Raw genomic sequence first — 26,880 nt, 5'->3', positions numbered from 1 at the left:
GTGAAAAGTTTACGTAATTTAAGCTGTATGTTTCATTCGTCCCCCATGCTGTTTCATTTGTCCCAGCCAGGAGGGACGAATGAAACAAAACGCACGTTCGACTTCTCCTTAAATAACTCTTTAACGGTTTTGTTCAGAGCTGTAAATGCAACTGACAGAGGACAGATGTAGGTTGCTAGTGACAAAATATTAACTTTCAGTGTTTTTCGATGTCTTTGTAAATTACGATTAAATAAAAAGTGTTTAATTCGTCCCGGTTCTCCCCTAAACAGTGTTGTAAGGCTGCGTGTACAAATCTGCTTGGAGCTCCAGTGGAATTTTAATTTGCGACGAGAATTCTCGATCTAACCCATAGACTATATACAGGCTATGGTCTAACCGTTGATGTGCCGTGAGAAAGGTTGGCAATAGGCCCCCACCAGCCCAACTCCGAGCGTGGTAAACAAAATCGGATATTTCAGGCAGTAAAAGCCCCGGTAAGAACCAAACTAGATTTTGTTCAAATCTACACACCTATGGCTACTGAAAAAATGTAAGGCTCATTTATCAAATGTTATTTTGAAGTATTAAAAAACATCATTGTTTTAGAATTTTCGAACGAAAGGGGCTGTAATTGGTGCCCAGCTGTGAAGAAACACCCACAGCTACACAGCTGATAGCTTAGAACTAGCTGTCACCGTTTTGACGTATGTAGCCTTCACATGCTATTCACCTTATTCCGCGCGCAAACATGGGGGGCGCTAGCTTTGCCCACATTGTCTCCGAACTTCCGATTGAGCAGTACATCCATTGTGATACATTGAGATAGCAGAGCTCCATCGAGATGACTGGCATCATATGTTATGGGTCATCCAAAAGTTAGGGACGTTTATTTAGGATTTTGGTGACTTAAGACATTTCTGTTATACACATTCCCTATCTGAAGTTAGGAAAAAACTGACTTTGGAGCGGCTGTTCTGTAATGACTTTATAAACTAGTTACCATAGTTACCAAACAGATGAGGATTTGCGAGTTTCTCCATACGATACAGCGGCCACTGCCGCATCGTCTACCCACTCCATAGGGGTGAATAGCCTTGGGTAGCGAAGTACAATATTGCAATCTGACCTCCTGATGGCGTTTGTCGATTTCCTCCCAAGTTAGCCTCTCTATCCTCTTCTGCCGTGTTATCACAATGAAGCTAACTAGAAGTAGCTAGCCGACCGGATGTTTAAAGACAACGTGGAATTTAAAAAAATGGGCGGGGCTGAATAAGGGGAATAGACCTCTCCAGAATAAGTCCCGCCTCCGTAACTTCAGAACCTTTCTTCCGTATCCACCCAACTTCCGGTCGTCAAATGTCTATGGGAAATAACATGGCGTTTCGAAAAGTCGTACCTGTCAAACTCTGTAGGCGGCAAAGAAGAAAAAGCTGGTGGGCCTACATACTTCTGCCATCTAGTTTCCACTGGATTTTTTGATTGTCGATGCCGTTAAAGTAGTAAACGATTATTAATGCTAACCGGGAGCTAGTTCTGATGTACGCCGGCGGAGGAGGGCGTTAGATCTTGCTCAGAACCAGTCACAACCTAACTGATGGTCATTTTCACGTGTGATTCATGCGTGATTTCAGTGGTCTATAAAAGTAAATCGTTTGCAAGGTTCAGCCTCTTTTCAACACGACTTAACTTTGGTTTGACTGTGCGAGTTTGTTGGTTGTTATTGAGATATTTGAAAAAGAAAGAAATCGCAGACAAAGACACTAAAGACATGACGAGATGAGATTGTTTTTCACGAAAAACAGATAATGATAAGCAGACTAGGAATCAGAGGCAGAGATGTATTGAGTTGATAGCTTTATTTTGCATGACCTTGATCAGAACAGTAACATTTTCATAATGTATTGTAGTGAACTGAGCCTAGCTGGTTAATGACTGAACTCCTATAATGCTGTGCAGTGTATGTGTGTGTGTGTAATGTTGATGCTGGTTTTAGTATGAGTAATTGCGTTTACCTTGTCATGTATGTGTTAGCTGGTATAGTCTTACTTGATGTTGTACCTCATGTGTATTGTATATGACTACCCTGTTTGTGTATCGTGCTTGTTTAATTGACCTCCTTTGTGTTGCCTGTGTAATCAGTCCCTCCAGGATTTCGCGAGGATTTTTTGAGATTGTTGCGATCTAAAATGCCTGATTTCGCGACAACTTTTCTAAAAAATTGCGATGGAAGTTGCAGTGTTTTTAGCTGTTTGTTGCGAAGAAATTGCGGGAGGAAGTGAAAATTGCAAAAATAGTTGCGATTTTTTTTTTATTATTATTTTTTAAATTGAGGGCAATTAAGGTTAGTAAGACGAAAATCACACTGATTATCTTGATGCTTATTAAAAGGGGTAAGTAAAGGTAAATAATAAGGGTTACAGAAAATCAAGGTAGGCCTACTTTATTTGTGTAAATACTTTGACTGGGGTAATTCACAAAGCAGTATAATCTTTCGTAGAACTGTCCAAAAAAGACAGCCCCCTAAAAAGATGGCATCATGTCAAGTTTCAATACAATCATATATGTTGTAATTTATATTAAGTTCATATATTTGTAATAATTCATATTCTGTGACTTGCATAATTACTAATAGCCAACTAAGTATCTAGTAATTTTATATTGATTTAAACTATTAGACTACACTTTTCTTTAATTAATGTTATTACATTGGTGGTGTGTACGTCTAATTGACTGCCTGCCACTTTAAGGACGTGAGAGTAGCATAATTACATTTCTAAGTGGATTGGAAGGCTTGCATCTCACTGTGTTTGGCTACGAGTGGAAATAACTTTTAGCATAGTGCATTACGATATGTGGATGGAATTCGGGATGTTTCTATGTCATTAGTTAAAATAAATGTTAAAAAATAACTCAAATGAAAGCATTCTTGGATCACAGAAGAAGTAAATGTCTTGCAATGTTATTAATTTCTATGATTTTGGTAGCAGTACACAACTGAGCCCACAAGCTAGCAAACATGACACGAGCTAAAAGACATCTCCAGGTGTAAACGTTTGCCAATGGGTTGCATAATGTAGCCTACTCAAATGTCAGTAAAAGTAGGCCTTAATTAACTTACTTTCATAGCCTAGGTAGGTTAGCAATACCAGGTTGAGAGATGCGCAAGTAAAGCAGATTATTAACGTTAGCCTTCTATTTATTGTCATTAAAACTGCAGAGGAGTGAACATAGGGCAGTCTCTGGTGTCTGCAGAAGTGAGTGTGGCATCTGACTTAATATTCTGCACGAGGGACTGTTGTGGTAGGTGAAATTTCACAGGGAAACCATGATGATTGGTCAAATTTGCGAAAAAGTTGCGGTGTTTGGACAAAATTGCGAGGTCGCCCAGAATTCACGAGGATTTGCTGAATTTGCGTTAATTGTTAACAACGCGAATTCCTGGAGGGACTGTGTAATGACATTCGTGTGTTTTGGTGTGTAACCAATAAAACCATTCTGAGACAACTTTGCAGTTTGTTACATTGGTGTCAGAAGTGGGATGACGACCCCTACTGGACGGGAGGAGAAAGCTGCAACTGATGCCCTGGAGATGATGAGTTTCCTGCCAAGACGGCTCTTCGACAGCGCGCTCGCCCATGGCCACCTGCTGGGCCCAGCAGACGGAGCCAGCCTGCAGTGTGACCGTGACGAAGAGACCCGCCCCCGGCCACAGGAGGAAACGAACCGGGCTGATGGCAGCATCCTGCCACTTGAACCCGCTCCACACGGGAGCGATGGAAACTGGCCGGTCCCCGGTGCGACGGCGGCGGTAGAAGGGCGCCCCAGCGTAAAGTTGCCCCACTACAATGGCGAAAGGTCGCTGGCGACATACCTGGTACAGGTCCGGCTGGCAGCCGAGCTGAATGGCTGGTCGGCGGAGAGAACGGGCGTACAGGTGGCGTTGGCTCTGGAGGGGGAAGCGCTACAAGTATTAGAAGACCTGCCACCGGCGGAGCAAGTAAACTGGACCGCAATCGAAGCAGCTCTGCAACGACGATTCGGCCAGAGAATCTTCATCAGCGATGCCAGAGAACAACTCGCTTCCAGACGGCGGCACAAGGACGAGAGACTGGGCAAGTTCGCGGCTGACCTGCAGCTGTATGCCCGGCGGCCCTACCCAACATACAGCCAGGGTCTACATGAAGAGATGGCACTGGAAGCGTTCGTGCGAGGCATCCACCCAGAGCGGCTAAAAGAATACCTTCGCCTGAGCGCCCCCAGCTCGCTGTCCGCGGCCCTCGCGGAAGCCGAACGGGTGGAAAACATCTTCCGCACAACAGAGTCGAGGCATTGCGTACGACAGACATCGATGGAGGAAGATGGGGAGGAACTGGAGGTGACGCGGCAGACCACGGCACAGCCACCACAACGCTGCCCACGCGAGTGGAAGAGGCCGGCCAGCGGAGACAGATGCCACCGGTGTGGCGAGCCGGGACACATCGCATGGTACTGCCCAGCCCCAGCACCCCTCACGCTCGCGCCCCAGTTACTAGAAGAAGGTGGCACGGCGGGAGGGGCTATGGAAAATATGGGGAAAATAGAGCATGAAGTGCGGAGAGCTGGCGCGACGAAGAACTCTCCAACTCGCTCCGCAGGAAGCGAACTCGCAAAGAGTACTCGTCATCCCAGACTCCGCCCCTCCCCACACAAGCCCGCGAAACTCAAGCCCGCGAAAACAACAGGTCTCATCCAGGTCCGCTCGCTGAGGCTGCCACTGCTCAGCTCACGCCCACCAGGGAGGAGCCAAGAGAGCGGGTTGAGCAAACACCACTCTCTGCTCAGAGAGCGCGGCCCTCTGTAGAAACAAGGCAAGCCGTAAATGAACTCTGCACTCGTAGCTGTGAAGGGCTGAGTGAAGCACAGGGTAGCCAGGTGCGGAGACTACTAGTAGCGTACACCGACATCTTCGCCGCAAGAGATGAGGACTGCACCCGAACGAGCCTGGTCCAACACGATATCGACACCGGAAATGCCCGGCCCATCCGACTTCAGCCTCATCACTTACCGTTCGCCAAACGACAAGCAGCTGAAGAAAAGATCAAGGAAATGGCCGCGGCAGGAGTGATAGAGCCAAGCAGTAGTCCCTGGGCTGCGCCGGCTGTACTCGTCCGGAAGAAGGACGGCTCGTGGCGGTTCTGTGTTGACTACAGGCGCCTCAACCAGGTAACCCGGAAAGACTCCTACCTGCTCCCCCGCATTGACGATGCGCTGGACAGCATTGCCGCCTCCTGCTGGTTTAGCTCGCTGGACTTACGCAGTGGCTACTGGCAGATTGAGCTAGCCCCGGAAGCTCGGCCGAAGACAGCGTTTACCATCGGGCAAGGGCTGTGGCAGTTCCGGGTACTTCCGTTCGGCCTATGCAACGGGCCAGCGAACTTTGAGCGGCTGATGGAGCATGTCCTGGCGGGCATTCCACGAACATGCTGCGTGGTTTACCTGGATGACATCCTGTGTCATGCAACAGACTTCACCGGTGCCATAGGACATCTGGAAAAGGTGTTCGATGCCATACGGGGTGCTGGGCTCAAACTGCACCCGAAAAAGTGGCACCTGTTCCGGAGGCAAACCGGATTCCTGGGCCATGTCGTCAGAGCTGCCGGAGTGGTCACCGACCCAGCTATGGTGGAGACGATGAGACGTTGGCCTGTTCCGCGCGATGGTGCTGAGCTGCGGAGCTTCCTGGGCCTGGCGTCATATTATCGGCGTTTTATCCGGGACTTTGCTACAGTCGCCAGCCCGCTGCATCGTTTCACGCACAAAGGCCAGCTCTTCGAGTGGACGCGAGAGTGCGACGCGGCATTCCGGCGGCTGTGGAGGGCGCTATGTGAGGCCCCAGTGCTCGCTTTCCCTGACCCTCAACTGCCGTTCATCCTGGACACCGACGCCAGCGACGTGGGCGTCGGCGCCGTCCTCTCTCAAGGTGGTTGCATACTTCAGCCGCTCACTGGACCGATCAGAGAAGAATGACCCGCAGAGAACTGTTGGCTGTGGTGGTGGCAGTGCGCCATTTCCGAACCTACCTATACGGCAAACGGTTCCTGCTGAGAACGGACCATGCATCGCTCACCTGGCTGCTGAACTTCAAAGAACCAGAGGGCCAGCTGGCTCGCTGGCTGGAGGCGCTCCAGGACTACGACATAGAGATTCGACACCGGGCGGGTCGCCTTCACGGCAACGCGGACGCCCTGTCCAGGCAGTGTCCGTGTGCAGCAGACCAGTGCCAGCACTGCCACCGGAGGGAGGAGAGGAGCCTGGCCGCGGCTCAACCGGAGCCCGCTCGTCGGCTACGGGCTGCATCCTCTGCTGAGTCTACAGCATCCTCAGATTCTGAAGCGGTGTCAGTGTCATTGCTGTCCCTGACTAAAACTGCTGCAGTGGGCAGGATCTCTCTCAGCTCAGCAAAGGCTTGCTGTTGCTCCTGGATAGATAACCCTGGTACTTCCTTCCTTTTCGCTCTGTCTGCCGTTCAATATCTTACCATGCTTTGGATGTGACATGTCAATATTTTCAGCAGTACAGTTAGCTATGTTTTGCTTTTCACATTTCTTCCATTGACATGTGATATTAAATTTGTCCAACATATGCACAAAGATTAGACATATTTCATGTGAACTTTCTGTCTCTCCCTCAGTCAGCTCCTTCCTGCCTTCTTCCTGTCTAGACTGGATGCCCCTGTCTGTCTTTGAGCTCACTCTCCTTGCAGTCACTTCTCTACTCTGCTTTGCTCTGTCAGGTCCCTAGTGTTCAATGTCAAAAAAGTGATTCTGTTACTGGTAAATTGCAGAGTGACTGGAAGAATGTGCAAACAACCAATATTAAAACTGCTAAGACGAAATATTAACGATACCCTTAATTATATGATTCTTCCAACGTTTACCTATCTGCTGCCAACCCTGCTTGCTCTTCAACTCTGCTTTGTGTATTCTCAAAACTCTCCCTCTACAAAATCATAGCAGAGCATAGTTATCTTCAGCTGGGGAAATTCAAGACTAATTTAGTAAACTTAAGGTTTCTTTTGAAGATCAGACTCACTGAGGTGGAGTACACCCTCAGCAGGCTCAACTCAGAGCTAGTAAGATCCACAGATCTGGAGTGCCAGCATGCTATTTGTTCCCTAATGGAGAGGACAATTTCTTCAAAGCCCTGGCTAAGGGAGGTTCTGGGAATAGCTACCCTGGCCGACCAGCTTTCAGGTCTGGGAAGAAGTCTCCAGTATCTCCTTGTTCTCTCCAGTGAGGCTGCTAGTCTCCAACCTGACCCTGTCCCTACCTCCAATGGCTTCAGGCCAATGTGCCAAGGGCTTGGGTCTGCTTCGCCTCCAGCCAGCCGCCCCACGTCCGGAACCCCAGCCTGTTGAGTTCCAGTACCCTGATCTCACCCTTATCCAGGTCTCTCAGAAGGCTCCCTCCTGAAGGAGACGTGGCTCCAAGCGTCGGCCAGTCCAGTCGCTCGACACCACGCCTCCTGTGCCCAGCCCTGAGGTGCCGTAAAATTTCTGCCCCCATCCCCAACACACACACTTACATCATCACTGTCATCACTTCACATACATACAGCACACTGCTTGCTACAGTAAGCCTCCTCTACATACTTGCTGCACACTGCCCCCCCCCCTACATACACAGCACATTGTCTTCAGGATCTTCTCCAACACACATCCTCTACATACTTACAGCACACTGCCCCCACCTACACACTACACACACACACACACACACAGTCACTACTCCACTCCCCTCCCGCCCACACACACATCTTCACTGTCATCACTCACATACATCATACATACAGTACTCTGCTTGAAATAGTAAGTCCCTGCCCCCCCCTACATACACAGCACATTATTTCATCAGGAAGCTTCTCCAACACACATCCCCAACATACTTACAGCACACTGCCCACACACACACTACACACACACACACACACACAGTCACTGCTCCACTCCCCTCCCGCCCACACACACATCTTCACTGTCATCACTCACATACATCATACATACAGTACTCTGCTTGCAATAGTAAGTCCCTGCCCCCCCCCCTACATACACAGCACATTATTTCATCAGGAAGCTTCTCCAACACACATCCCCAACATACTTACAGCACACTGCCCCCCCCCCCCCAATACACAGCACATTGTCTCATGAGGAAGCTTCCCCAACACACATATTGCACACTGCCCTCTCCCCACATACACAGCACACTATCCCATCTCCCCTGTCATCCCCCCAACACACACACCAAGACCCCTGGCAGTTGGGTTAGCCCCTTGAGCTGTGGATCTGCCCAAGGTTTCTTCCTTGGTAAGGGAGTTTTTCCTTGCCCCTGTTGCTCTTGGGTGCTCCTTGTTGGTGCCCCCCACCCAATCCCAATCCTCCCCCACCTTTTTTATGCAGCCCTTGCCACTTAATCTACTAAACCCCTCTTCTACTGCACTCTTTACCCCCCCCCCCCATTAATGCACAAATAGGCTGACACCAGACATAATTTCACTGCATTTCTTACTTCCAGTAACTATATGCATGTGACAATAAACTTCCTTGTATCCTTGTATCCTTGTAAGTTTCTATTAGAATTCTGTCCTCTGTGTAGCAAATGCTGAGACATAAATGGCAGTGATGATGAAGGTAAGGCTTGGTTGCCATATCAACACACAGTACATACTTTAAAGATGCAGATTAAATATTATTCTCAGAGAGTGCAAAACACCAATATTAGGACATTTAGTAATACTTTTGACAAATGACCCCAAATCACTCAAAATCATACAGCAAATGCATCAACTCACAAACTCACAATGTTACAATATCTTAGATTAAAAAAGATTATATTTAATCTTTTTGCCTCCCTGTACAAGGTTGGAAAGAAATCCAACAAAAAGATAATTTCAGTCCTATCATTTCGATGTAGGCCTATTGGGTTTTAAATAAGACCTTTTGACTCAGAAATAAATGCCTAGCTGACATTCCTCTTTAAGCCTCTTGACTTGAACAGTAATGACCATCCCTCTTAGGATCTTCCAAATAAAATGTTGGAATCATGTCAATCATCTGTGTTAAGACGTGGATTTACAGACATACATTATAGAGGTTCACAGATGAGGGCAACTGGGAATTATGTTGTAACATGTCATAGGATGCAGTCTACACAAAATTATGTCTACTTTTTTCCATTCACATTCGCAAGACTAATAGAGCAAGACATTCATTATAAATTATGGATACCTTCCACAAAGCTTAAGACATTCACTGCTGAATACAGAAAATTAACAGGAGAAAGCACTGCTATGCGGTGTTCATACATCCATGTTAATGATGTCGGGGTTGGTTGTACCAGCTGTACAAAACCGTCTTCCTAGTATTTAGTGTGTCATCACTGGTGCTCCTGGAGAAAACGCTGCAGTTAATTAACGATCTGCAGTTAATTAATGATCATTTGTTCATCTCCTGTTTCCTGAGTGGGTGTAGTGCTTTTGTTCCTCTCTTATTAACACAGCTATTAGTGCTGTTATAAGTCTAGGGCACCGAGTTGAGTTATTTGGCAAAGGTGAATGAAGAGGCCCTCAGGTCCACATAAGGCCTTAGTAATGCCTGCACTACAGCGAGATGTGTGTGGAAGTGTTGGCCTTTTTTTAACTTCCATCCGTGAACTAAGACCCTCATACACACTCTGATTACCTTTTATCTGTGGTTCCATCGGCATGGCGCAACACCAATTGCCTGGGTCAATAGAGGACCTGCTGCTGTTATCATTCTAGGAAGGCCAGCATCTGGACGCACAAGAAATACTATGTGAGGTAAACAGGTATGTGGGTGCCATTTTCTGCCACTTTCTTTCCTCTGGCTATACTAGGGTGCAAACTTTTATGTGGCTTTATTGAACTTTTGTGGAAATCAATAAAGGTTGTGATTGGGCCATAAGCTTATGTGATGGGTCTTGCTAAGTCATTTATACATAACTGTGTCTGAAACATCGCAAATCACACACCCATAAAGAACAAGAAGAGCAGGGGTGTTGTTTGGTGTGTGTGGGTGTCAGGGGGAGGGTGGCGGGTGCAGTGATAATGTGATGGGTTGACGTTTTTATCACACATTTCTCACATCAGTCACTGATATTGGGCAGTCAAATAGATCTTGCTGCAAGCCCATAGAAAACATGGACCTTCCCAGTGGAGAGGTGATAATAAATAAAGTGCCTGCTCAAGGTAGAGGACATTCATTCTGCCTCATCTATTAACCAAGAGGAGACAGGGATGCTAATGCCATTAGATTTCACTGAGGTTGAGTGTCCTGATTGGCCAATCCTGGAGGCAGAACAACAGAGCTGTCTGAGTGTTCATTTAGGGATGCAGTTTTGCAGGCCTTCTTTGCATCTGACACGACGCAATGAGTGAGGGTGACAGATATGACTTTATGTCTGATGTGTCATGGTTAAACCCTGCTGAATACTTAAAAATATTTTCACGGATAATAATTTCTAATAATTTCTCGAATAATTGTTTCAATATCTGATGTAGACCATTTAATTGGCAAATCTTGACAAATGTGTGACAAAGCTGGGTTCGGGCAGCCTCATCCCATGCAGCCAGACTGAATGTGTTATTAGCACTTACTGAGAGTGGCATGAAACATTTTTAGTGTAGACGCTTAATATGGAGCACTTTAGAAATTGATGCAACAGTAATGACACCCCCCCCCCCACTGTTCATTTGATCAAATAGCTCGTTCTTTGTTGGGGAGCTGCTCTGGGGAGTGAGTGGGAGACAGGTTCACACCTTGGATGCCTGCCTCACACAAAGAGTGTGAACTATTAACTGGATCTAACCCCAGAATCTGCACAGGCTTCTCTGATGGCCACACTACACAGAAATCACATTAGATGTGAGATATTTTGACCTATAGGGGGATGGTGAGGATTTCACACCGTTTGGAGGGTTATCCCTCCAAGGACAGGGACATATAGGCAAATACTTCCAAGTTTGGAAGAAAAGTTTATGTGACTATATTTTCATTCATTACGAAACTCTTCTAAGTATACATTTGCACAATGGCTGCTTAGTCAAACCCACAGAGTTATGAGTTAAGTCACAGCCCTGCTTCAGCTAATCAAGCTCTGCAGCGAGGATGGGCTCTTATTTGCTATTAGCAAACATGGCAGACTGCATTAGGGATACAGGAGACCAAGCAAACCTAGCACTGAAACACCAAATTCCCCTAAAGTTGTCACTTGACAACATTAAGGCTGATTGCCTAACACCCACAACCTCAAAGGTTCCTTGAGCACAGGGGCAAATCAACTGCAATTTTGTAATCCATCTCAGCCTTGTGTGTTTAGAACATGCTACACTGCCATCATGTGTCCATTTTTTGTAGTGCATATGATTAGCCAGGCAGGGCACATCATTGATCAAAGGGTGAGCTGAGGAAATGGCCTCAGAGAAAAGAAATGACAGCAGGAAAGGGAACAGGGATCGCAGTATAGCATGGTTCTGACAGGGATCAGAGGAACACTTCAGATATTCCCTTAGTATCCTAAACTAATCCAAAATATGCAAGGCAGAAGCGACAAACTGCACTCCTGCATGCAAGATAAGCCCGAATGTAAAGCTGTGTGATTCTGACAACTGCTGTGAGCTCAAGATCTGCTTAGAATATTTGTTGACACAAAGGAAACCAATGCATTAATATTTATGATCCCCCATGAAGTAAAAATATCTAGGCTCATTTCTCCAAGATGTTAAAAAACACTTTATCATCTTACATACTAACTTCAGTGTTTAGGAGTAAGTAATTTAGTACAAAAAACCCAAAAGCATGGTACTTCACCTTTTAATAAATAGACATACAGTATACATACTAGGACAACAGTGTTGAGTTGCCTGAGTGATCTGATGTGAACGCAGAGTTGGCTTTTAAAGTTGCTGCAAGTGGCCCATATGTAAGAGCCTCTGTAGAAGTGTCCTGATGCATACACAAAAAGACCATGTTTGTATTTTTCTGTTGCCGATTGCCGAGTCCCGCAAAGTCCTTTTCGAGTGTGTCCTCCGAGTTCCTATCTCTCTGACGGCTTTCTGAATATCAAGCCAAAACGTTGGTAATTCAAAACAATCACTTTCAGACTACAGCAGCTTTAACACCAAAGCTGCATTTAATTGAATACATTGTAAATACATGCAGACATTCAATGACAAACTACTGTTTGGTCTATACACTTTCACAGTTTAAATGTGACCCCCCTTCCCTCTATAAAAAACCCTCTTTTTTATCATCTTGCATTTTGTGCATTCAAAACCTTTTGGGGGGGGGGGGGGGGGGGGGCAATGACAAAGACAATGAATAGGGAATGGAGTTAATATGTGTATGTGCAACAGAACAGGACCGTGTGTTGAGTGCTAAGTGACTCCAGACCAGAACAAGGAAAGATGTGGACCGGGTGCGGGCCGGATGTGCCGATTGGTCAGCGACTGTCATCAAGGTCATCGAGGTCAGTCCAAGGGCGACTCTTTCAGACAGCCAGGCGTAATGGTGACCTGCTTGGACTCGTTCATTTTGTCCAGGCCAAAGAGCATGTCCAGCTGAGTCACGGGCCGCAGCCGCGTCCCCACGGGCCTGACGAGAGACACGGCAACGTTACGCAACATCACCACGGAGGAAGTACAGACAACAAGTTTACACACGCACACTTGATTATCTTCATAAACGCTGCCCACACTCAGTCTCTCTCCATCCCCCCCCCCCCTCTCTCTCACACACACACACAAAAAAAACCATACTCTTCCTCCTCATCCTCCGCCTGCATCTGTTTGGCGATCTGCCTCATCTGTTGCTTGCGGACATAGTCCCTGACGCGGTACATGGCTGCGTCCCTGCACAGCTCCCGCAGGTCACTGCCCGAGTAGCCGCTGGTCTTATCGGCGATCTCCCGCAGATTTATGGCATTGCTCAACTGAGGACAAGAGCACCAGTGTATTAAAACGGTCACTGTTCTCTCAGTATGACGGGCATCGCTTGCTACAGTACATCATCATTTGTTTATGAGCACACAATGTTAAACACACACACAAAAAAAAAACATATTTCCATAAAACACCATATTGTCAAACCACAAGACAGTTGAAGCACTGGTTGCAATTCTAGAAGCTTCCTAAGCATTTTTTAACCACTTTTGACTAAGCATCTGCATTACACATAAAAACTTCACTTCTTGGTGTGATTTTGTCTACAAACACAATTCAGACATCTCTAAGGATATGATACACTTTGTAGACAGTACATATCCACTTCAATGGTCATTTTAAATCTTATTACTTATTTATTTCTTCGATTAGATAGCCACTTGACATGACTTGAACTACATGGACAGGCTATGCTGTGCTGATTGTTAGCCTGTCATTGGCTATTTGTGGTTGTTACTTCATGCGAGAAGTTAGTTTTGGACTTATTATTATTGGAATTATTTGGTATTTTAAATGAAAGACCATAATATTTATGAAAATATCATATTCTTTCAATGTGCAATATTTATCATGCTAAAAAGCCCAGTAAAATACATAGTCTATTCTAGCTTACTACTGTACATAAGGCTCATGCTCCTTAGGTTTGTACATAAAAGTGTATTAATTCACCTTATAAGACAAAACATTTTATCATGTTTAGGACCAAATAACCCTTGGATATGTATTTGAAGTGTCATCTTGACTGTTTGCATAACACAGTCTGAGTTGCATGAACTTGTAAACAAAGAAATAAAGATGACATAATTCACTCATGATTGGCACCTCAAGGGAAGGATGTGCTCTGCTACACAAGTGCAACGCTGCCACTGTCTTAGTCTTTGTCACTGATGTTCATTTTAGAGAGGAAAACACAGGGGCCTAATTTATTTCACAATGTCCATTAACAATGCATGAGTGAAGACTAAACTTTAATCGTCTTCACTGATGCCATTTGACAAGAGAGAACAGGAAACACCATGGCACTGGGCTGGGGCTTCCCTTTGCCAACTCGAAAGCGCTGATGGGCGGGTTTGGTGGGGAGGAAAAGTGCTGAGTGGCTGGCCTCTGGGGAACGGGTCTTATTTGGGACACGTTAACCTTAATGTTGCGGAAACTACACAGACAAGCCCTTCAGAATTGAAGTAATGTCTCAAGGCTGACCAACCTTCACATATATTGGGCTGAAATAGAAGTAACTTGAGTGGATGCTGGAAGGTTGTGATTAAGATAAGTGCTTAGGAAAGAGCTGCAGCAGCATAGAGTCCAGGATTTAATAATAAAAAAAAAAAAACTTCTTTCTCTAGAGCAGTGTTTCTCAAACTTTTTTTCTGGGGACACACTTTTTAAAAATGACAGACTATCGCGACCCAACTCGTGACTGTGGTAGTTGACAAACTAGATGCTAATAGAAAGCTGTTAGCTTTCCTAAGCTATATAAGGTATAAGCTAGGGGTATTACGCAACATAAATTGTCACTATGCTAAAAATTGTCAAATTTATTGAAATAATGACAAGTTCTAAATATATCCTCTTCAACAGAGTTAAAATCAGCTGGTGCTGCAGATATAATAATAAATAAATAAATAAATACATAACACACATATTTCTGTTTTCCAGCAACATATTAGGAAGCATAGGCCATTTTACAGCATTGTACAATATATTAAATGAAATACCAACATGCTGCATTAAATGGATCCATAATCCAGTCATACTGAGCACTGCTGGTTGGGAAATATTTTTTAAATAAACTTTGCAGAGATGTGATGTAGGCCTACTGTTTAACACATGGGATCACAAGAGTGGCTCCCGAATCAGACGTTTCAGCGATTTCACTCAGAAATCTCAAAGGCATAATACTGTCGCGATTGAGGCACCTGTCCCATACCTCAAGTTTTTTTGGTAAATGCAGTAATCTTATTTGCTAGGTGAGGGAGGTGCTTGTCTTTGCCTTGTAACTGGACATTTAACTCAAATGTATCGCTAAGATATATCAAATATATCGCTAAGATAGGCCAGCTTCGTCAAGAAATGTTCATTAGTGAACGTGCTTGCAGATCCAAACATGCGCTCTTCCTCCAAGAAGAGGCAACTCGGAGCTCAAACACGCGCGACAGTACTTTACCTCGGGAAAGCCACCTTGCCTCACTGTAAAACAGTACAGCCTTTTGGTCAGCTACCATCTCTTCGCAAAGTGCGGAGAAAATATAGACGCGCCTTTAAGGGCCGGGTTTTGATGAAATTCACCACTCTCACAACAACGCTCAAAATCTCATGTAGGTCGGGACTATAAGCTGCCTTGACACGAGCGCTTCCCTATGAATAACACAGTGCGTCCATTGCGCATTGGGTGCTACCTGGGCCTAGGCTACAGATAAAAAAAACTAAAAAAAAAAACTAAAAAAAAAACCTCCTGTTTTTCACGTCAGTTCGCGCCCCACCTGGCATGTCTCCGCGACCCACAGTTTGAGAAACGCTGCTCTAGAGCTTTTTTAAGGACTATGGACTATGGTTGTATTTCTTGTGATTGATGAGAAATACATGAATGTTCTCAGACTGAAGTGTTTTATATCTCTGAAAAAATGATGGAATGGTGCTGAAACCAGTGATATCTAAAACCCAAGTGTGAAGTGAACTCAGACATATATAGTACACAACAGTAACTGGCTTCTCAGAAATAGTTTCCCAGAATAGATTTCCAGAAGTACCTTTGTTGTCAACTTCATATCCATTTATGCATAACACCTTGGGATGGACCACACACGCATACAAGGGGATATGTAGGAAAACACTTGTCATTTTTAGCGTTGCACTCTCAACCAGAGCATCCCCTTACAAGTACAAATAGGAAATAGTTTGAGTTTCTCAGTTTACTAAAATTTAGCAAATACCTGAACAGCTTTTTTATGATACAACTTGTAATGCAATAACATCCACACACACACACACACACACACACACACACACACACACACACACACACACACACACTCCTTAGCATCTGAACAGAGGAGAGGGCCTACTCACATTCTCCCCCGTGAGGATCAGCTTCAGGATGTCATGTCTCTGGATCTGATTCTGCAGACACCAGAGACACATTGTAAGGCATGATACAGACACGGTCATACATCAGTGAGAAGCTGTCAAAGGAGCTGCCTCTCAACACCACACAGCTGACAGGCCATTACTGCATGATTTTTGAGGCTTACATGATGACCTACTATATAATAAATGGTACATTGAAATTACTTCACCAACCAAAGGTTTCAGAGCAGCCGCTTAACATTCTAGAATCTTTGACTTTTTTTAGAGCAGAAAATTAATAAATAGGCATTGAAAAAACAAAGTAGGGCTAACCACAACTACTCAAGCAAACAGTAGTGGGAAAGGCTAATAACCCGATAAACACCAATGCTGTGTAAAATATATATTTGTATTAATGTATTTTGGTGAGCAAATTTTAAACTGCTACAACGAAAATTCCCTGATATTCCCTGACTTTTCCCCCAAAATTATACAATTCCCTGACTTTCCATGACTATCAAAAGTTCATGATACTCCAGAAATTCCATGACCTGTGGGAACCCTGTGTATCTGCTTGCCTGATTCTTATCTGTTAATTTTTTTTTTGTTTTGTTATTAATGCCTTTCTTCCTTAACATGTGGATATTTCAACGATTTAATGCTTATGTTTCTTAAACAAGTTTAATATGTGTGCATATGCTGCTTACCGGCAGACCAACGTGAAAGGTTGAGGGCATCCTGCGCAGGATGGCTGGGTCGAGATCTTGTGGTCTGTTGGTGGCACCCATCACCATCACCTGGGGACAAAACACCTCAGGGTTACAGTTGCGTATCTGGCCTTCTCCGGATGTAAGGTTTGATTTCTACCATTGTAATATGTTAAGACTAAATGCTTGGCTGTTTCAAAAATGCCTGGTTATCATGCTAGTCAAATTTGAATACCTTTGTTCCTAAAAAGGTAAGCCAGAGTGCAGTTAGGAGCAACACTTAATGACTGCTTTAAAAAATAATCAAATAATATTATTTGCAAAATGTTAGTCAACCCAGAGAAATAGAGTGGGTTTTCATTCATATTACAATCATACTAGTGGATGTAGCAATGTACCGTAGTCTTTCTTTGTCGGCCAATCACAATGATTCCACCATGTCAGATTTTAAAGTGCCCATATTATGAAAAAAATCACTTTTTCTGGGATTTGATGTGTTGTTGTGTGTATCTGGTGCTTCCACACGCATATAAACTTGGAAAAAAAAACACCCATGCTGTTTTGAGTGAGATAAGGGTTTCTGAATGTATCCTGCCTTCAGCCTCCAGGGTGAGCTGGTCAAAATCGGCAAGGCTTTTGACGTCACAAGCCGAAACATTTCAATATTCCCACCCACCACCTCCTTTTAGGGCAACTACGTTACGTGAATATAATGGAAACCTATGGAGCTGCACCGAAGTAGGCAGGGAAAAGGATTTATACTTACTAAATCGTTGAACAAACGTGAATAAAAGGCACAAAATAAGGTTGGTGTAAGAGTTATCTGTTTGTTCATGGGATTCATTCTAATTCCATCATTTACATATTTCCTACAACTAGGTGAGATAGCTAAGCTTATGTTGTAGGCTCCTGAAGTTCCACTGTTAGATAGCTAGCTAGCAAGCTAACCGTTTTACATAGAGATTATGGTAGGCTAAGTGTTAGCTACGGGCTATACTATGTAAAACGAAGGTGTAGTAGATGTTAGGGGATTTTGAATTGGCGTGTTTCAGACGTTGCATAATCAATACCCCACCTCTCCACACCAAGCCTACAAGTTCAACTGTTTTTTAAGCCTACATATATCAGAAAATAATGTAGATACAAGCTTAAACCTTTGCACAGTAGTTGTTGGGTAATATTTAGCATTATTGACATAAAGTATGAGGCAAAGCCAAGATGGTCAGGCTAGGCTGGAGGCATTTGTTGATTTGGCACGAATGACCCTGGTAACAGTTAATGGAGTGGGGCGTGGGTAAGGCATTAATATGTAATGAGCAGCAGAAACAGCACACTTTGACAGGGACTGAAAAAGAGTGTGTAATAGAGGTAGGTAAGAATCTTTTCCTACAAGCTATTTCCAGCAAACAACTTCAGAAACATGTTTTCTGGAACTCATAGACCTATTTTAACTTGTTGAAAAATAGTCATAATATGGGCACTTTAATAACTAACAGGAAAATGTTTACTACACTGATGTAAATGACTTTTTCTGACTACTTGACATTCTTTGATCCAAACAATATATGTATTTAGCATATGAGGGATAGAAATGCATGCAGAATGGCCTTTCAGAACAGGAGGACCTTAAAGAATTTAACTAGGACTTTTTAGACATAAACCCTAGAAGCATACTTTTCAGACATGCTTAGAAGTAAAACTAGAAGCTGACATAAGACCTAGAGGTGTAGGACTTTTCAGACAAAAAACTTTAAGCAGAGAAGCATAAACATCCTGTATGCAATTGTAGACCCTATTTGCAAGGCAGTCACACTTTGGGCAATAGACCTCTTCAAGACCCCTTCAACATCCAGAGCCTAGGTTCGGTGCATGTACAGCATGGGGTCAGAAAAGTGGCGTAGCTAATACAACGGCATGTTGAGTCATAGTCTTCCCAGAACCGTATCTTAATAAATTAGTCTTAGCTAATGGCGATTGTCTGCCTGATCCTGAGCTGATAACAGAATGGGTAGACGGAGTTAACGAGTGGCCAGAGATTCATTGGCCCACCATCTGGTTGACAAGCCCAGTATGTATACACACGAAAAAGTAGAACAAGTAGGCATTTTTCTTGACGTTTCAGTCAATTCACGCACACACAATTCAATGGGATGGAAAGCTTTCTGACCTCGATATGCACACGCATTTTTCTTGTGGCATGAACCGTGAAGGATTTTGTATCAAATTTGAAAATGTCTGTTAAATGCCTATACCCAACAAATAAACCACCTGTTTATAAACAGACCTATCCCAATGTTCCAGTTAATGTTCATTTAGTTAGTTGAGAATATTAACCTGAAAAGACATGAACTGAACCAGTTAGTCTATCTTACCTCAACCTGTCTAAAACCACATTCAGCCATGGCCAGATCTCATCCACCTGTAGAAACTCCAAAGAGCCCTTTGATGACTTCAATGGCACTGACTCTGGGAGCAGCAATCAGATGCTAACAGACAGGCAGTGATAGTGTTTGATCATGACGTACCTGGATGTTAGCGCCAGTCTCCAGGCCATCCCAGAGGCTCATGAACTGGGCCTTCATCATGGCTGTGGCCTCGTGATCCAGACTGGACCGGTTTCGCAGAAAAGAATCTGAATAAAAACATAATCACACTTGATTCAAGTTACCACATGTGCCAGTGACTACTGTAGGTATTCAATATTTTGAGGAAGCACGGAATGTGATGATAAATGAGTTTAAGAAATGATGATGGTAAAGCCATACAATATGAACCCAAGCTCACCTATTTCATCAATGAAAATAATACAAGGCTGGATTTTTACAGCCAAGGAGAAGACAGCAGCGGTGAGCTTCTGCGATTCACCATACCACTTGTCTGTCAACATGGAAGCTTGCAAGTTGATGAATTGGCACCCTGAGGCTCTAGCAGTTGCCTTGGCGATTAAGGTTTTTCCACATCCTGGCGGGCCATACAACAACACACCTGCAAAAAAGTAGGAATACATTATTTATGGAATCCACCTTGAGGAATTTGCCTTTAATTTAAGCGTTGCACTTTACTTTGTTTTTTTCCACTGAATCTGAGCGCCAACTTTCAGAGCATCATTACTATTTACAGAAAAGTGTTTGTGTACTCTAGATAGTGTATGTTAAATGTTGTCAAAACATATCTTCTGATGGCATCTATTTGTCTAACATTTTGTCAGCGTTCGATGTCACCTGTCATCATTGGAGAAAAACCACAAACCTCTGGGTGGCTGAAAAAGTTTGGATCCTGTAAAGAGGTGGCGTTTTTGGAAGGGTAATATCACTGAGTCCTGCAGCTCATTGATCACCTCATCAAGACCGGCTATATCTCTCCACGTCACCTTAAAAGACCACAAGTGTTAGCCAAACAACCATATACGAATGCAGTTGATGTGACAGTCCACAAATCCCAGGTAAAAAATAGTAAACAGAGGCTTACCTTCATGCTTCGTGGATCTACAAGTTGGGTGGCAATGTTCATCTCATATTCATTCAAAGTAACACCCTCCACTCCAAGCCGCTTCAGTAGCAGCTCTGCCTGTAGGATGGAACAAAATTGTCAAATGATGATGACTTGCCTGGCGGTTTAGTCTTGACAGTTTAGATAGCAGCAACTGTATGGTGATGTCTAGCCAAAGCATGGCATAAGAAGGCTTTGTGAATGCTCAGTAAAGGACATAATTGTAAATTGTTTTAATATCTCCTTGCAAAGAAGAGCAATAAACATTTCCATTTACCATTTTAATACAAATAACAATCAACAATATCAAATCCCCTCACAGAAAGACGCACATAACAGTTACCCTTTTTTTGGCCTGTAATTTTTGCTTGTGTGTGGGGTCCATGGCCTCCACCACCCATTTGATACTGTAGTAAGTTGCAGCGCCAAAAATCGTTAACCTCAACAACATGCCGACCACTTCATTCCGAGTCAGGGGGCGCAAAAGCGCATCCCGGGGAATGTCCTTCAGCATCCTCAGTCGCTGATGTCAGCTCATGGAGGAGAATGACGATATAAGGAAAACAACATCGGGTTCTCTGTGAAAATAATTTCTCAGTCAAGGCATGGCAGACCAATTCAAAGGTAAGTTAACGTTACTCTCCAGGTTAATCGTACACTACAACTAGTGTTACACGTGGAAAAGCTAACTGCACATTTACACAGGGCTAACTTAATAAAATACGAATTAGCATAAATAAGTGCGAAGTGGCAAGACATGTTGTTTGACAGAGTGCAACATTTAGCATCCTAGCTACCAGTACCAAGCCTCCTCCTCCAGATAGCTAACGTTAAACCCGTTCACTATCAAAGCCAACTTCAGGATCAAAGGACAGAAAGTCCGCGGCATCATTTGCCGTTTTAAGTAATAAACAGCATTAGAGAATGGGACCCCGCACATTCTATATAAGTTAAGGGGTGAAAAGTAAATGTATGAGAAAGCTGCTTACCAAGTATATAACCCGCTAACTGCTTGGTACATGTCGCAGCCGTCTCAGCTTGTGCAACCATTATAACTCATCCGACTAGAAACAAAATAGGTTCTATCAACAGTTCCAACCACAAACAAATAGGCTACTCCTGCCCTATAGCCTACTATGACTTCTGGCTTATTTTACATGGTAATATATTAAGTTTTAACAGAAAATAATGCGTTCCTCTGTCAACTAAGAATTGAAATGTTAGTTTGTCGTTATGTTTTGTTAACCAAAGCTCAAGGATAGTTTGAAACTGGAATCAGTTATTGTAGGCTATTAGGCTATTACAGCTGAATAAAATCAACATCTGCATGTTGCCTAACTGATATAAGCATCTAAAAAGCTTTACACCTAGCAGTAGCCTACTGTACCTACACTACACTGTACACTATAGCCTAGTGTGTCGTCTACTTTGATGGCTGTGTAGACTATTAGTGAAAACAGATGGCACAAATTGGAGTGTCTGAGATGCCACCATATTGAAACTTGTTTCACATTTATATGCACTTGGCTTATATCCAAAGTGATTTCCAAATTAAGAAATAAGCAAAGCAAATAACTGATGAAAGGGAAAAACGTTCCAAAATGACACACATATATAATGAACAGGATGGGTTCCTCTATTTCACCTTAACACCACATGGTGGCATACTGGATTAAGTAAGAAAATGTCTTCTCATAACTGGAGAACACTTGCAACATCAGGCGCTTTTCAGCCATGTGTGTTGTATTACAGTAGGCCTATACCTAATCTGGATTTACATCCATGGACCACAAAGATGATTTTCACCAGAAGGGCCCATGGCAAACTTAATCTTCAGACAGATCAGCAGATGTTATTATTCTGTATTCATTGTTTAAATGTGTTACATTTAATTGCAATGTTTATATCATGCAAACAGTGTAGGCTACTTGTAACACACCATAGTGTAGTTACAGGTTTCCATACCTTCATCATGCAAGCATTATAGGCCTAACGCTTGTGAGCATGTATTCTGTAGGTTGTGTGGAATGAAATCCTTTCATATTTTCATGGTGAGAAGCACCATGTTGGAATTAAATAACATCATTTTCAATTGAGTTAATATGAAATTGGATGATCACCATCTCCACGGAAGCAATATCACACTGAAACATTCTCTGCTCAACGGATTTGCTTTTAGCTCACGCTGCAGTACCTTTTGCACAGCATATATTTACATTCATCTGATAAGCTCCAGAGCGATCAGTCCTCAGATGCAGATGAGGGATGGTGTGTAATGGGTGGGAGAAAAGGAGTCGGACATCCCTGTTATCAGACAGACCAGACCTGGTCCTTGGCGACAATCCTTGACCAAGATTTGGAAATTTTAATCTGCCATCACGGTAACCGTGGAACATCCTTATAGGGAGACAAAGCAGAGCCTGCATATATTTGATTTGCCTCAAGTGCCAGTCCATAAGGGATTGGTCAAATGAAAGCCTTGCACAAACAGATGAGGATGTCACAGATAGCCCATATGGTTAGATATTTATCACAAAGGGAGGAAAGGGGCTCCCAAGTGTATTTCAGTCTGCAATGCACCTGCTTAGTTGGATAAATGATGATGTATTATACAAAAGAAAATTCAGGAAATGTTCAGTTGACTTAAGTCTTTATCCACTTCATTCATTTCATTTTTGATTTGAAAGATGCTTACCATAATTTGTTGACTGTACAGTATCTACCAGTAATATTTGAGCAAAAATCACAACCTAATGTAATTTTCTTTGAAACAGTACTGGATTTTACCCCCCCATCTCCCACCTTCTTTTTAAAACCCTTTTCTCTAAAACAGGGGTCTCAAACTCCCGGCCCGCGACGTATGTCAAAATAATAATGTAATCCGGCCCTTGAGGGTATTTTTAATTGCGACAAACAACGATACTGATTTAAAATAGACGATAGATCCAAGTACGGTGACAAATCTCATTTGTAGGCTACTCTCCTCCACTATTTGCTAGACATCCAGAGCTTGATTCAAACCCAAAATCGCTGCACAAAGTTTTCAGGAAATACTTGTATTATACGCGAGAAACACAAGACGTGCATTTGTAATGACGCGATGCAGGCCATAGTTTTGCACAAATTGAAGCACGTTCACGTGTGATGAAGTCTTAAGTAGGCTATGTTATTCACCTATTCTGATTCTGAAGGAGAATATCCTTTTGGAGATTATGATCGATCGTCTATTGACAGTGATAGTCACGGTGCGTCTGTGAATGGAGGTGCGTCTTTGCGTGTAGGCCTATACAACGGTGTCCACTAAGCATACCATGGTTATTTCGACCCTCTGCCCAACATAGCTCGGAGGTTGCAGTGTAATCGTGATGATAGTGTCCGTAATAGACGTGGTACAGACAGCAGGGCTAGTAGAAATAGGGCTCTGAAAAACTACAAAGTCACCCTCGATAGGAACTGATTTGACCAGGTTTATTGGAGGCCTTGTGGTTATAGGCCAGTAATAGTTTACTATTGTTGGTATAGGCCTACATCTAGATGTTTTCCTGTTAATTTGTTATGTGGGTATTATGACCAAAAAGTAAGTAAACCTGCTCAAATATGTTCATCCAGTATTTACTGAAAGGTGCATAATTTGGAGTGCTTGCCATCCAGTGGCAAATAAGATGGGTAAATGTACCCCCTTCATAAATTTTTTTTTTTTTTTTTACATTTACAGTAGGACTTTATCTCTGACCACTTTCAAGCCATGGTCTTTTGAAATTTTGATATAAAAATCCAATGGTGTTACTTTCTTAACCCTGACGCCTATTGCCAGGTTTAAAAAAGTTATCAGAGGAAAATATTTTTATTTGGTGTGAAACACACACATAGGCCTACCTGTTTTTATGCTTTTTTGTTTGTTTTTATAATTTGTATTAAGGCGAGACACGGCAGGTGAAAACATCGTTTTTTCATGCACTGGTCAATTTCGAGATTTTGAGCTAGTATGTTACCTTAGCATGTATTCTATCACACTACTACAACAAAAAAGTCCGATTTACACATTTAGGTGTTTATTTCATTATATTGTGTCTACTCGCGCCTGTATATTTCTCCTAAATTCAGCAAAAGTTAGCATTCTAACCTTGCATGCACTCCCGCGACCGTGGTCCAAAACATAACATGTGTACTACCGTTGTAAAGCTCTGTTTTTCCTGTATCACGCTATGTGATCCATATATGGACACTTCCTTTGTATCAGTAACCAATCGCGAAAGTTCAAAGGCGAGTCTAGGCTGAGAACGGAATCTCATTGGCTGTCTTTCAAGGCTGTTTTCTCAAAATGAGTTTCCACTCACACTCTGAGCTCAAAAACTCCACTTCAGAAGCACATACATACACCAAACTTTCTAGACTTATGCCTAACTATATGTCGAAGATTTCTACAGAGGGGTTTGTTGATATAATATTCCTAGCCTGACTTACATGACATTTTATGCCTAAAAACATGGAAAAAAGCGATTTTTTTAGGGCTAGTGACATAATTTTCTGATTTACAGGATAACAAAAGTAGATATTCATAAATCCCTCTGTAAATGTTTTCCCATCTAATATCTGAACACAATGAAAACATAATTTTGAACTTGGCTGTATCCAATGCTCAGGTTTCGTGCCTTAAAATGTATGCAAATTAGCGCATATTTAATTAGATAATGCCTAATTTGCATATGTAAACATTAAATTACAGCAAACTTGTAATACATTTTTTTCTCATATTAATGTAAGTAATCAACTGGGGAAGTTTCATAGTGATATCTGCTTGTTAAAAAATTTACCCTATTCACCTGTAGTGTCTCGCCTTAATATTTATTTTATCATTATTTTATTTATAAGCTACAAGGTTGCTAGCATAGGTGTCTAAAAATAGATAAAAAACACTTGCACTTTCGGTTTGTAGTTTTGTGTTTGAAAATACAGTATTTGAAAAAAAACACTGCATTTTAGGAAATAGCCGTTCTTTTTGTATTATTCTTTAACACTGATGTGGCCCTCCAATCAGGTGACATTGGCGGAAGTGGCACCCAGCTCATTTGAGTTTGAGACCCCTGCTCTAAAAGGAATGCATTAGTTTATTTGATTTATTTGATTGTTGTTCTTTCCTGCTGAAGTGAGGAACAGTGCTACTTCTTGGAGATGTGTTGTGACACAAGCCGTATCACTCTCCTTCCATTCTTTGAGGAGAGCTTTTCGAAAGATAGTGTTGAACCTGCATGTCTCAAGGGGCAAATAACCAGAGCCGGACAGTAACGGAGTACATTTACTTGAGTACAATACTTGAGTACAATTTTGAGGGATCTGTACTTTACTCGAGTATAATTTTTGGGGAGTTTACTCTGTACTTTACTCAAGTACATTTGAGAGGCAAATATTGTACTCTCTACTCCACTACATTTCTATCTATAACCATGAGTACCCGTTACTTCTTCTAAAAAAAAAGGAAAAAAGAAAAATCTCAGAAACCCTCAATTTGTTTTTTCCCTCTCAAACGTGATTGGATTGTGCAGGCACCACTGATTGGGACAGCCTATCAGCAATCACCTTCAGCTTTCCGCCAAAGTCAACTCCATGGTCAGATTTAGATAAGAGATGAAACCATGAACGAAACAATGGATGAATACGCAGCAGGTCCATCCCGGGAATGTGCTAACCTGTGGCCCCACCTCGCCAGACTATTTCAATTTTCTGAACAAGTTAATTATAGTTTTCGCTTCAAGTGTTTCAATTACAAAATAGTATTTTGTATTTGAAATACGTATTTGAAATGCATGTATTAGAAATACTGCCTATCCCTGGCAACATGGTAAAAAGATGAAAATGACTTGATTTTACTTTAAATTCCTTTTACATTCTCCAAGGTATTAACATTAACATTTTTCATAACTCCATGTAGGTCGTTTCTGTACATAAATGTAAGCACTGTGGCAGTAGAAATGCAATATTTAGAAAATGTAGGCTACTCTTGTACTCTTGATACTCAAGTACTTTTGAAAACAAGTACTTTTTTTCTGACTGTTGTACTTTTACTTGTACTTGAGTCAAATTTAGCAAAGGGTATCTGTACTTTTACTCAAGTAATGAAACTGTGTACTCTGTCCGCCTCTGCAAATAACAACACTGAAGTCAACTGTATACAGCAAAAGAATTTGTGATTCTGAACCAAATAATATGAACGTCCACAATAAAACTATTTTGTGAAAGACATCATATGAATGTCATTCGGGAGTTGATGACCCTTTTCTGAAAGCAGACTATAAATAGTTTTAATATGAATTATGGTTCTATGCATGCAGTATTGACCCCGTGGAGGCCATGCGAGAAAGAGCTTCTGTTAAATGTGTAGTATTTATAGCAAATGCAGGCATTTTAACACACCAGCACATGCTGACCTAAGCATAACACACAACAACTTAATTATGCTCTAAATCAGTACAGAAAAGGGTCATATACCTGCCAAGCTTGGGGTGTGTGAGGGTGGATGACCGATGTGTTTGCGTGTTGAAGCAGCAAATGGTTCGTGCAGGATTTATTTGAAGGAACTCTCACATAGATGTATTGAAACAACAGTTCATAAAACCTGTGTTGAATATGACACATGACAATGGCC

The 26,880-nt window shown here is 42.7% G+C and overlaps 1 protein-coding gene and 1 long non-coding RNA gene across 2 annotated transcripts; one reads left to right on the top strand and one right to left on the bottom strand.

Annotated features, from left to right (window-relative positions):
- Positions 1-1,579: 1,579 nt before the first annotated feature.
- Positions 1,580-18,882, top strand: LOC121715848. The gene is made up of 4 exons (XR_006033693.1): positions 1,580-1,590; positions 4,150-4,154; positions 6,978-6,983; positions 18,686-18,882. It is a non-coding gene; the product is annotated as an uncharacterized LOC121715848 (long non-coding RNA).
- Positions 11,836-20,751, bottom strand: atad1a (ATPase family AAA domain containing 1a). Its single transcript, XM_042101858.1, has 9 exons — positions 20,581-20,751; positions 20,217-20,315; positions 19,998-20,118; positions 19,533-19,733; positions 19,274-19,380; positions 16,749-16,838; positions 16,045-16,095; positions 12,796-12,968; positions 11,836-12,631 (listed from the first exon to the last, which is right to left on the bottom strand). The coding sequence occupies exons 1-9, from the start codon at positions 20,749-20,751 to the stop codon at positions 12,508-12,510; spliced, it is 1,137 nt and encodes a 378-aa protein (XP_041957792.1). The 3' UTR covers positions 11,836-12,507.
- Positions 20,752-26,880: the final 6,129 nt, after the last annotated feature.

This window comes from Alosa sapidissima, chromosome 8, assembly GCF_018492685.1.
Source record: "Alosa sapidissima isolate fAloSap1 chromosome 8, fAloSap1.pri, whole genome shotgun sequence".
NCBI classification, from domain to species: Eukaryota; Metazoa; Chordata; class Actinopteri; order Clupeiformes; family Clupeidae; genus Alosa; species Alosa sapidissima.
This window is presented reverse-complemented; position numbering and strand designations above follow the sequence as displayed.

Bases quoted from the DNA above. Each gene is read 5' to 3' on its own strand.
- atad1a (XM_042101858.1), bottom strand. From the start codon at position 20,751: ATGCTGAAGGACATTCCCCGGGATGCGCTTTTGCGCCCCCTGACTCGG. The intron at 20,316-20,580 runs GTAACTGTTATG...TCCATCCTACAG, and splicing joins AATTACAGGCCAAAAAAAGG to GCAGAGCTGCTACTGAAGCG. The intron at 16,839-19,273 runs GTACGTCATGAT...TTTTGTCCCCAG, and splicing joins AGACTGGCGCTAACATCCAG to GTGATGGTGATGGGTGCCAC.